We start from the raw sequence: 12,659 nt of genomic DNA, 5'->3' as shown, positions 1-12,659 counted from the left end.
AGAACTGTCCGCTCCTGATGGTCCTTTAGAAGTAGTTACCATAGCAACGATGACAAAGATGAATCCAATCTGAATTGTTTTTTGTTCTTCAGGGAAAACCTTCTGCTGAGAAATCCGAACACTGACCAAGTTTCCGTTGAGAAGATGAAACCCACCTTCCATGGAATCTTTGAACGTCTGTTGGCGATCAGGGAAAAATCGTCCTCCTCGTCTTCCTCCTCTACCTCTTCTGTTGGAGTAAATTCAAAATCTGTTTAGTGAAAACTTTGATGCATAAACAAAAGGCTCCACATTTTCTACAAAAATGCAACAGAATAAGTTTAGGACTCTCAGTTGGTAGTGCTCTGAAATCTAAAGCGTATTTCTTTCAAAATAAAATGCTTGATTATTATTATTATAATTATTTTATCTAAATATATTATAAATGTTGCCACATTTGCTTGTTTTGTACGTGTGCATGTGTGTTTATGCGTGAGTGTGTGTGCAAGCGGGTACGGTGGCCGTTTTGGTTCAGCCGTTCCGCTCCGATTGTATTCAGACTGAAAATTGGCTCCGGATTATCGGTGGAAACAATCTCTGGTTCACTTTAAGTGGGCCGAGTGTGTCCAGTCTGAATTCACGCTAAGATAATTTGTCTCTCAGTTCTTCGCATCTTCCAGAAACTTCATCATCTGTTGGAAGAATCACCTTCATCCTCGTCATCGACATGATTCTTGGCCTCTCTGGAGTAAAAAGCTCTGCGCAGGGTCTTCCTCTCCAGTGTGGTTTGACTGTCCTGCTGTGTGTCCTGCAGACGCACACAGACGAAAGGGAAAAGCTCATCAGAGAACAGAACGGCTCTAGCAGTAGATGAAATGGTGTTGAACCTTTTCCAGCTCCTGATCCTGTCTGTTCATCAGTGTTTTCCAGTGGTCGTACAGCTCAACGTCATGAGTCTGAATGTCCTTCAGGGTTCCTTCTCGAAGAATGGAGCCGTCCTTCATCGCTATGATCTGAAGATGGGATGAACCAAAGTGTTAAGTCTCCTTTATCCTTCAGGAGACACCTGGTTTGGAGGTCTTACCCAGTCTGCATGTATGAGATACTGCAGCTTATGCGTGACGAGAACCACCGTTCGCTTGTCGTCCTGCAGAAACTTGAGGATTCCTTCCTGCATCAGGTGATCGCTGAGGTGGATGTCCAACGCAGAGAAAGGATCGTCCTGCCAGAGGAGGCAGAGTGAGATGAGAAGTTCCACCGCCTGACCGCTGCACATCATCTGTACACCAGAAGACATGCGGCTCCAGGACAATCACAGTGATGTCATCCATAAAGACTGAAATGTACCCAGAACCAGGAGAACCGATCACATCGCTGAGGTCCTCTAGTTCCTATTAGTTCCACATCATCTTCACTTCACCTGCCCCTTCAGTCAATGCATTCGAAATGCTAAAGCCCTTCGATACATGTACAGCCTCGCTCTAAATGTCTGACATTTAAAGTGGCGCCCAGTAAAAGGTCAGAGGTCACGCCCACACCACAAGGTTTGTTTCCTTCAATGCCGATTTAATTCTTTAGATGTCAAATAAAAGGATCCATGAACTTAGATAACCTTTTGGAGTTGCCATGGCGACAACATGCACAGGCAACTGATCATTGACCCTTTTGACCCCCAACCCCCCCCACACACAACCCGAAGAAACAATACATGGAGACAGACTCTAACAACCCCCCCCATAAACAAGACTGAATGTTGGTCTATTTCATTTTAGTTTATTCTATTTCACTCATTTAATTTTGTATTCGTCTTATTTTTTTTGCCAGTTTTTCTTCTTGGACTGTTATTTCATTGCTTTTTTTATTATTGCTGCTTCTTTGCACTGTCATGTTAGTGAGAAACAACATCTCGTCTCACCTGTGTTTTTCTCTGCAAATACTAGGTGTGTGATGACAATGAACAGAATCTTGAATCTTGACGGATTGAATTCTTAAATATTCTTTGAATAATGAACAAAAAGCAGGAATTTAAAAGGTAAACACATTTACAGAAGCTGTAGCTCTGTCTGTGGTAAATAGATAGAATATGCAGTGTTTATTAGTGTTCATTTATTTGTAAGAGTAGCCCTGTTTTTTTAAATTAAAAAATAAGTTTAACCTTAGATGGAAAATATTATCAAAAGTAAAAATAAAGGATTAAAAATAGTAAAAACGGATTCAGTATCTTTTTTTACAAAAACGTAAAAAATGATTGTTGTCAGAGTCGGATTATAATCAAATCCTTAAATCAAATTTAAATCTTTTTTTTATATTGCTAGATTGTGTTTTGTTTTATATTCAAACCATTGTAATTTGGAGGATAAAAAACTAAAAAAGAAAACTTACTTCAGCTAGAAAACCAGCAAAAACAAACTCAAACCTGCAGCATGAACGCGTTGTTTTACATTTTGCTTGACCTCTTCAGCATGTTGTCTGCAGAAGTCCTGGTTTATTCGCAGCAGCTCTCATATTTGTTGCACATTTTCTCAATATTCCCTAACCTTGTTGGGAATGACACACCACTGCACATCTGCCAAACACCCCATAATATCTGCAACAGGGTGGATGACACAGTAAGGGCTCTTAGCACGTTAATAGATGGTGTGATATGATTAATTAGGTTGTGTATAATAAGATGACGCGTATATTCCACTGCCAAAGTGAGAGGAAAACCGAGCTGCTGACACTCTCCCCTTAAACATTATAAAGAAAACATTCCCGCCTCAGTCTCCTCAACAGCTTTACAGAGCAGCTCTTATGAAGCCGTCTAGACATTACAAAGTGTCATGAGGGGATGAGAGAACGACGTGACGGCTTTCAGAGTGAAATGAACGCTTAAAAACAATGAAAGCTGTCTGTGACAACAGGAAATGACGCACACATAGAGAGCTGATCTAGTGGGAAACTCGCGTTACGCCTCCGAAAAGCGCAAACACCCGTCCTAAAGTTACGTCCACCTCTGCAGCGCGCGTTCAATAGTCGATGTAAACGTGCGTTTCCGACTGTCACCTTCAAAACTCTTGCCTTTATGCGGGGCTCGACAGCCTAAAATTTTATGAATAAACCCTTTGATTAAATCCACAAAAAAATATAAAATATAATTTTTAGATTCAATCAGGATAATATCACTAGAATATGTTTTTTCTCATAAAGCAAACTCGCCTTTTACTTACCTTTAACATGGTGTAACTGTATTATATAGAATTAATTATCCATACATTTTTGTATACAGCAAGTACTCATTTGAAACATGAATACCAATAGAAGAGTTATTCTCTACATCAGGAGGCAGCAACAATCTTTATGTCATAAACACTTATCAACCGTGGTCTCCTCAAAAGTAGCCGTAAAAAGTGTACCTGTTGTGGTCAGTGAAATACAAAAATGTTCCCCACGAGGGTCGCAAAGTGCAGGACTTCCATTGTGCTTTCTCTAGTTGGTTGGCCCCGCCCTTGTCATTCCTGGCCAACGACTGAAGAGATCTTTAGCCACCAGTTTTAGTTTGAATCAGAAAATTCAGTCTGAATACAGACCAAAGCCAAGGTTCTGGGGTCTGTTTCAGAAAGGAGGTTAAGTGTAAACTCTGAGTGCGTTAACCCTGAAATCAGGGAAACCCTGGGTTTTCCCTTTCAGAATGGAAGGTTTGTTAAACCAGAGTAATCAGAGTAAGTCAAACCCGTTTCTGAAAGAGAGTTAACTTATACTCTGAGTCAGTGTCCATGGTTACTTACGCTGTGAAATAGAAATATAGAAATATCTTTATTTGTTATTGTACATGTACAACGAAATTACAGACAACCTAACCTGGTCGGGAGCAGGTTTTATTCTCCAAACTCAAAGTTTCTGCCGGTCCCCTCCCCTTTTTAAAAACAAACGGTATTTTTCGCTTTAACCTTCATTGCCCAAATTTCCGTCACACAGAGACAAGTGACAAGAATGGCTTGTCCTTTTTTGGAGGACCCAATAGACGAGGAGGCTGCATTAATTCATAGAGAATTATATTTACGTCGTGCCAGGATTTTGAGACCTAGACTCGATTTTTTGTCATTTCCCCATACGTTTTTGTTTGAGCGTTACCGTTTTTCATTGCAGTCAATTACATATATACAATGAAAACAACATTAGATATGTATTGCTATATAGATGTTTCATATGTCAAATATTGTCAACAAAGCCTACATCCATGACATGCTCATATTTGACCTGATTGAATTATGTTTTTATACTTCATTTTTAGCTGCTGCCATGTTCTTTTAATTCCTGCAGGATTGCATCTACATGAAAATGAAATCAGGGACATTGAATTAGATTAATGTAACAATTACTTTTAGGAAACACAATTTGCTAGTACTGCTTACTTTCTTAATCCCATATAAACCTATACCACTTGATCAATACAAGGGTAGACATAAGTTCACTTTTAAAAACACAATTGCATGTATTAATATTAAACTGACCAACGTTTGCAAGAGGGGAAAGTTAACAAGAAAGTCCTCTAAACATTACCGACGTTAAATGCATTTTCCCCCAGATTGGTTCTGTACACTATGCAGCATTTCCTGCAATTACACCAGGAATAACACTTCAAAAGTACACCTAAATATCCCCATTTTTTATTTCACACCGTACGCTACTTAAAAAGTTATTACAGCCAATATTTTATAACAATGATTTAAATGCAAACTTAGGCATTAACTGGAGCAGCTATGTTTTCCCACGCTAACTGTCTCTGTTTTGCAGATGCAGCGGTGTTGCTTTTCTTCTGGAATATGTGCTCATATTCACTGTAACTCTGCAGCAGCACGTCAAGTTCAGCTGGCGAAAAATATGCAGACCTCGTTTTTCCACGGTTGCCATGGTGACTCGTAATATCAGCGCTCCATTGATAATGGTTTCTTATAGTCGCGGTGCGCACGCTTAACTCCGAATCAGTCCACTCAGAGTTGATTAACCTAACTCCGATCAGCTTCTCTGAAACAGAAAACTCAGAGTTGTTAATCTCTCGATTGACCAACTCAGAGTTCAAGTTTGACCACAGAGTTGGTTGAACCTCCTTTCTGAAACAGGCCCCAGGACTCCATCTGGATCAACAAACGTTTCCAGTTTGAACAAACCTCGAGATTAAATGGAAGCAGCCATTTGGAAATTAGAAAGGAAAAGCCCTTCTACTGCCCCTAGTGGAAAGATGATCAACTCCAGGGCGGAAAACGTGGACCTACTTATAAACAGTGGGTTTTTAAGGAAACTTTGGATCAGAAATGCATGGATCATATATGATATAAATGGTTATATGGGGTTAAAGACTCACCAAAAAGACGATGTTTGTGTTCTGGTACAGAGCTCTGGCCACGCAGATCCTCTGCCTCTGACCTCCACTCAGATTGATGCCCTGAAACACAATCACAAACAAACTCAACAAAAGGGTTTTATGGTGAACTGTTGGAGAGAAAGGACTCAGGCTGCATTACCCGCTCTCCAATCTCAGTCTGGTCTCCAAAAGGAAGCAGGTCGATGTCTGGCTGAAGAGAGCAGGCGTCGATCACAGCTTTGTACCTGCAGAAGCAATGTCATAACCGAGACATCCACCGAGTCAAAAAACAGGACAAATGGACAAAGATCTGAGCCTTTGGATGGATTGTCCTCACAAAGACTGCAAGAGCTCCCTGAAGGCTTTACCGTTGCTTGTTGAATGGACTGCCAAAGGTGATGTTTTCCTCCAACGTGGCGTTGAGCAGCCAAGACTTCTGGGCGGCGTAGGCCACTGAGTTCCTGTTCTTGCTGCATGGTGGGAGTCGGAGGCAAACAGGCAGACGATAAGAACCATGAGTCTCAGAACCACGACGCTTGAGAGAGCAGGAATACTGATCTGATGCCTTTATGTTGGTGAAACAATAACAACGTTGCTTTACTGTTAAACCGGCTGCACACGAAAAACTGCTAAACATGGCAGCAGTGATCTGAGTATCAATTCACATATAATTCTGATCAATTAAAGCATTTATCTTTGTCGTGGTTTAGACCCAATTTAGAATATGCAGCCTAAAAAAAAAAGTAATTTTTTTCAATGAAAATCTAGGAAAATACAACATCGCTCTGATGTATTGTTTCTAAATCAAATCCAGACATAAATATCAGATCAATAATCCTGTTTGAACATTGAAGGAGCATTTGGACACCCCAAACCCCACTGCAATGCCAAACGCCGTCCACCAGGGATGATGGTTAAAACCAGGCTCGAGTTATAAATGAGACACAGCAGCACAAACACAACAGAGAGACGGCCGAGCAGCACTGCTGGAAGCATAAACAAAACATGAAGTTTTGGGGAAAAACAGGAATCAGTAATTAAAAAAATCCGTCATCTGGTGACCAATTCGAGTGTAAAAACGTTTCCAAAATGATGCAATTGATTTAGACTTCAGATCCTATTAGAAACAGCTCTATACTGTAATTTTAGCTCACTTTTCTTTAGCAAAACCTTTTTGAAAAGCGAGAAGCTTGTTAAAGTGTAATTTTAACACAATATTCTATATCTATTCAATTCATTTACTGTATTATTATTTTATTTTCCTTTTAAATGCACTTTTGGATTCGTTTCTGGATGTTTTGGTTTGTTAAATCTGTTTGATTTGACATATGAAAACATAATTTTTCTCTCTTTATGCCATTGTAAGCTACTTTGAATTAATATTTTATCTTTATGTTTCTGTTTTTTCTTTTATTTCCTTTGAATAAAAGATTTTGGATCAAAGAACAAAGACATTTAACAGTAAGCCTGGTTTGCGTTTGTAGACGTGCTTGAACTTCAATTTGCCAAATTTCGACATTTTTATCAAACTTCAATGTGTTTGTGTTAAACTAATGTTTGTCTTCATTTCGGTGCAGTGCTGGAATTTTCGATGACATGAACATAAATGAGCACTTTTGCATTTCCTTCCAATAAGTTTTATAGATAAACCACAAAAGGCCTTCTGAAGGCCACACGATAAGGAAGATGTTCCCTCTAAAAGCAGGCGTTACTCTGGAAAACACATGAACAAGGAACTGATAAAAGCAACCAGGAACCACAATGAAGCACAGATGAACTCTAAGGCTAGAAAATGTAGACATAGAAATTATTAAAGAGGTGTGGAATGATAACAATACAGCTATTGTCAGAATTAAACCCCCAAGTTTCAATGGGAATGACCAATAAAATGAAATTTTTAGTTTGGTTCAGAACAAACACAAGCTGCGTTTCCTTGCGTTTGACTATGGAGTTGTGTTAATTGGATTTGGGATAATAAATTAACATAATAGAAACACGACAATCTATGAAAAAGCCACATTTATTTAAAAAAAGTTTTTGCACTTGGAGGTGGTGGATTTTGAGGTTTATCAAAATTGAAATATTTCTCAAAACTGCAATGGAATTTTTCAAATGAATTGAGTCACATGACCGAAGGCAGCAATTTTGCAGATACCGATGGCGATGTGCTTCTTGGCAGAAGCTGGCAGCCATGGTCGCTGCACAGCGGGCGCCACCAGACGTCCCACAGCGTCACACAGCTCGTCAAAAGTTGAGCGAGTCATGTAGAATTGTTGGATCCACATATCCTCTGTAAAACCACCAACCGCCATTTCCCGAAATGGCTTCTTCTGTAGCCCCTCCCACGTGTAATAGCTCGCCACTCCACGGCCTGAAGAAGACGCCGACGTCTCCTTTGATAGATGATGAGCGCTAGAGCCGTGGCAGAAATATGAAAGTATCTGCTGTCAATCAAAGTATTGCTTTTTAATTGCGAAATTGTGTGTTTTTTTTGACGTATCTAGAATTTTAATAAAGAAACGCTAAAGACAGAACCTCCTTTGACAGTTTATTTACAGACTGATCGCATTAAGCAATAAAAAAAAAACAACAGCTGATTGTCAGGAACCATCAGCACATTTGCTTTCCTGACTCGAATGCTTCGTTCACACCGGAAATGTTCAACATGTTCAAAAACATGTTAAACGTTTACTATTTGGTGTTCACACTGGACTGTCGCTGCCCAATACTACTGCATGTACTCATAGTTGGAAGAGGCTTGGTGTAAAAATGACAAAACAGCGTAAATCTGGTGAATTTGGCTTTTTCTTTCACAGCTCTATTCCGATAAATGAAAGACTTGGTGTCATAAAATTACGACCGGGCAAAAGCCTCAATTATAAATTTGTCCTCCATGATCAATTTTCAAACGGTTGGTACTACCGTGAATTAAAAAGGACACTACCCATACGTCACTACGTTTAATGGCCGCAAGTTTTCTAAGTAGATCCCAAAAACTGACTTAAGAACTTGTATAGCCACGCGTGAACACAAGAGTTGTAAACACAGAATTCTGAAATGCGCATTTATGCGCGTCTACATAGACTTTTCAATGGAAGTGGTCGCTTGAACGACCGTTTCTGAGCCCAGTGTGAGCATGAGTGTCTGCAGCCTTCAGTGGCTTATGTTCACTTTTTTTTAAAGTTATTTTTGCAGATTTCTTTTCAAGAATCTTACTGTTCTGTTTTCATGGCTCATCACCCAAAATAAAGATTAACCTCCAAGTCCCTCCAGATTCCCTCCAGTATTAAGATCAAGGCTCTCAGAGAGCCACTCCAAGAAGTTTTTGCTTTGCCAACAATCAAAATCATCAGTGCTGTTCCTGGTGTCATTCACATCATGAAGCTCCCACTACCATGCTTAATCAAAAGAGCTTTTTAGAAATTAATCTTCTTTCTCTTTTGCTTCATTGGGGGGTTTAAACCTTTGACATTAACTGTATAAAGTAAAAAAAAAAACAACACAAAAATTGAAGTTGTGAGGAGAACGATAACATAAAAAACCTGAGGAAAAACATGAATGAAGGTACAGAAACGGCACTGTCTTCTGAGTCAACTTCAGACACGAATGAGGTTAAAAATCTGATGGGAGGGGAAATGAGGCAGCAGGAGGAGGTCAGGTGGGTCACGTCAGAGCTGGAAGAGGAGGCAGGAGATCAGGAGCAGAGCGTGTACCTCGGAGCGTCTTCGGCAGACTCCTCTGTCTCTGACCAACTGTCAAAGTCAGTGTGTTTACAGTTAAAACAGTTGACTGAGGGGGAAAAGTGCAACAAAACAGCACAAAAACAGCAAAAGAACACAAAGCTGGACACAAAAAGGGCCAGCTTCTATGCAGTGTGACGTGGGAAAGCAGCAGAAAGATTGTTTTTGTGTCAAAGCCCCGAGAGTGAAGACATGGGTGTTGACCTGCCAACCGTTTATCAAATTATAGGTCATGGAGGGGCTGTAGCCGCTGTCCGTCTGACATAATGAGGTTTGGTGGCTTCTTCTGCAATGATGTCTAATACTTGATGCTCCTCAAGGAGTTAAAGGAGTTTTCAGCTTGAAAGTAAAGGTTTGTACATTTCTAGCCTAAAAGTCCAAACACTCCCCTTGGTAACAAACAGAAAACGGTCGTCTGGCTTGATGAATGCAGAGCAATAACGCTTTAAGTTATTTCCATCCATGCAGGGGGTTGACCCACACAGGTTTTTGCGTTCTCCGGACCCAGGGAGCATCGCAGAGAAGATCATGCCTTAGTCACAACACCCTTTCTAAGTGGATACGGTCTGCAAAGCTGAACGCAGTTACCGCTCGTAGTATCAAGGTCGCAGGCCACTTGTCAAGCCTGTTGAGAAAATCTTTTTTTTTTTTTTAATAATGGGCATGCTGCAGGTTACAAGTCCCTCCTGTGCTCCGATGAAGATGTGGCTATTCCTCTCTACGACCCTTCAAGGGCCCGGACAACCCAAAAACCCTCAGCAACCGTACGAGTCAACCCCCTGTAGTGGTGCATGTGACTAAGGCTCTAACTGTGACACTGAAGATGTTGCCGGTGACATCTAAATAACATACGCTCTTTGACACACCCCAAGTTGTCAATTGTTTACGTGATCACGGTGAATCAGCTGATTTCGACACAAAAAAAAAACGTTTTTGTAACATTACCAACGTAAATTGTTGCATATCAGCGCAAAGCTGCTTTTCTCTCATCCTCCGAATCTGCTGGAATTACGCTAATTACGTCAACGGTCGAAGAGTTATGTCAGTGGAAAGGATGTCAAAGTTCAGGTATTGAAGGATTGAGAGGAGCGCAGTTCCCTTGAGGCTTGCCACCCCACCCCCAAGGGACGTCATAAAAAGGGAACGTACCATTGTCGTGTGTGTGGTAAGTCTATCGGAAGTGGCACGCACTAATGACATACGGGTGATGCTGTTCTATGGGAGTCCTTACACCAGGGGTGTCCAATTCCAGGCCTCAAGGGCCGGTGTCCTGTACGTTTTCCAATCAACCTACCGTCGAAGCTGCTAATCGGCTAAACACACCTGATCCAGGTAATCAACAGCAGATGAGGCAGGGTTTCTGGAAAACCAGCAGGTTGCCGGCCCTTGAGGCCTGGATTTGGACACCCCTACCTTACACCAAGCTCTAGAGCGAGAACTGAGCCCTTACCAACCGCATGCAAATGTCTTATGCACGGGGTGTGAACACAAACTACACCGATAGACACATTTCCTAAATTCCAACAGTCAGTACTTCCCCCTTTCTTACCTTTAAAAGTTGTAGCGGTCTACAGAGCGGTATACAACCTTGATATTTCATGCGGGCCACCCGTAAAGACAGTTGTGACTGAGGCTTTGGATCACGTGTTGTAAAACTAAACTGCTTCATTTTTTTTAGTGGAAAAACTCAAATGAGTAAAGAACAGAAAAATGCTTCCTAATGGAGACTTTAGAGAAGTTTCTCTATGGTGTTCGGAAGCACCTGGAACTGCTTTTGCTCCTACAAAGGTTTAGTCTTCCTGTCTGTCACCATCAAAGCATTTCACGGTGAGGATTTACCTTCTGTCAAGTTTTAAAATGGGGTTTTAGTGCTCAGTTTGCACAAAACTGATCATTTGTCAACTTAAGTCCAACTGCTCCAAATAAAGTCAAGGGTAATCCGACTTCTTTTCTTTGTTTTTTTAAAACGGTGTGTCAATCTTGAGCTACAAACGTGAATATTCCAACTGTTTCCTGACTGCTGTGTATTATAAGTTGGCGGGAACTGAAAAAGAGTTCTGTATTGAAGGTTAAACCTCTTAAGAGGCCAAAAGGTTCTAATCAAAATGTCAAAAGTATTTCTGACCACACATATTCTGCATAACTGCTATGATATTTCAGCTGATGATGTAAAATTAGGCCATTTCTCAGGGGAAACTGTGGCTTTTGGTTTATGTCAGAGACATGCAGCAGATGTGGACAAAACACTTCAGAATAAAGAAGCTAAATCAAGGCAATGGCAGGAGTCAACAGAGGTTGGCTTTACATCACTAAATCAGGCTCAAACACACAGAAAATAACAATAAATCTTTCCCAAAACCGTCACCATCAACAATTTCAGAGCAGTTTTGCTGCTGATAACAAAGTTCAACGTCACTGCAGCCCAGTTTTCAATCTGAGAAGAGGAGAGTTTGAGAGAAAAACAGGAAGAGTACCTGATGTTCCCCTCGTGGACCAGCTCACAATCAGTCGGCCTGTTGTGGCACGAGTGCAACAAGGAGAATGAAATAACACACACGCACACACATGGACACACACAAACATAAACACACACACAGGAAGGTTAGCGTCAAACAGCAGAAGGTGAAGCAGGTGGAGGAGGAAGCAGAAACAGTGCAGAGAAATGAAAATTAAAGCGGACTTTATCCACCTTCTGAATTAGGAACTGAGGTAAAAATCAGTAAAACACAGAGCTTAGAAGTTTTAAGACAAAAACTAAACAATTGTTATAAATCTCTAATACTGACAGCAATAGTCCTAAAAGATGGTTCCGGTTCTAATAAGTAAAAATGAGACCCAAAAGTTGTGGAGAAGAGTTACAGTCTCACATACCTTATTATCTTAAAGAAATCTCTCAGATATTTGACAGAAAATAAGCCAAAGTGTAGTTCAATATGAATATACTGGTGGTTTTCTTCATCCTCCATTAGGCTGCATTTATCTTGATATGCATTACATGTTAGAGCCCATTTAGGATCATTGATGTGAAAAGATAAAAATAAAACGGATATATGAAGTAGGGGTGTTAGAAAAAAACGATTCAGCGATATATCGCGATAGTTCATTTGGCGACACTACTGTCAGGACGATATTCATTTAATTATTTATGAGCGTCCTACAGCGTCCGACTCTTGGTTTAAACTAGGGCTGCTGATATAACTTGCGGTAAATGAACAAACAGCAAAACAGCCAAAAATATTCCCATTTCACTGCAGCAGTTTAATTTAAATAAGAGTCAAAATACCTTAAATCAGACTCCAAATGACCCTTGTCTGCATAGGAGGCCAACGTCTAACATAAAAGCTCCATCCGATTGGTCAACAAGGTGAAGGGCTCTATCTCATTGGTCAAGTGCATAAAGGAATTTATTCAATTTGTTAAATATTTCAAGCTGCCATGTGATTGTTTTAGCACATTTAAGGTTTCCAATTTATTGTGATTTTCACCAACTTTTGCGATATGGATATCGCACAACTTGAAATTGCGATAACGCTAAATTTGCGATTTATTGTGCAGGCCTGGTTTAAACCGCTAGTTGGCAGCACCGCACACCGAGC

At 40.5% G+C, this 12,659-nt stretch overlaps 1 protein-coding gene across 10 annotated transcripts in view; it reads right to left on the bottom strand.

Annotated features, from left to right (window-relative positions):
* The window catches only part of LOC101172781 (ATP-binding cassette sub-family C member 9), a 65,879-nt gene that overhangs the window by 25,400 nt on the left and 27,820 nt on the right, over positions 1 to 12,659 (bottom strand). For 6 of the 10 annotated variants that reach the window (XR_002293121.2, XR_002293122.2, XR_002293123.2 and 3 more), the window contains 9 exons: positions 11,538 to 11,576; positions 9,037 to 9,075; positions 5,692 to 5,793; positions 5,484 to 5,568; positions 5,324 to 5,404; positions 1,064 to 1,201; positions 867 to 992; positions 688 to 787; positions 156 to 229 (listed from right to left, as the gene is read on the bottom strand). Coding sequence is in view for 4 of the 10 variants with exons in the window: in XM_020714289.2 (XP_020569948.1) it covers positions 156 to 229; positions 688 to 787; positions 867 to 992; positions 1,064 to 1,201; positions 5,324 to 5,404; positions 5,484 to 5,568; positions 5,692 to 5,793; positions 9,037 to 9,075; positions 11,538 to 11,576 (784 nt within the window). In the remaining 6 variants the exon portion in view is untranslated. The remainder of the gene's footprint in view (positions 1 to 155; positions 230 to 687; positions 788 to 866; positions 993 to 1,063; positions 1,202 to 5,323; positions 5,405 to 5,483; positions 5,569 to 5,691; positions 5,794 to 9,036; positions 9,076 to 11,537; positions 11,577 to 12,659) is intronic. The other 4 variants (XR_002293124.2, XM_020714292.2, XR_002293125.2 and 1 more) reach the window with 2 other exon arrangements.

Source organism: Oryzias latipes, chromosome 23 (assembly GCF_002234675.1).
Source record: "Oryzias latipes chromosome 23, ASM223467v1".
Lineage (NCBI taxonomy): Eukaryota > Metazoa > Chordata > Actinopteri > Beloniformes > Adrianichthyidae > Oryzias > Oryzias latipes.
The sequence above is the reverse complement of the archived record's forward strand: the minus strand, read 5'-3'. Positions and strand labels throughout refer to the sequence as shown.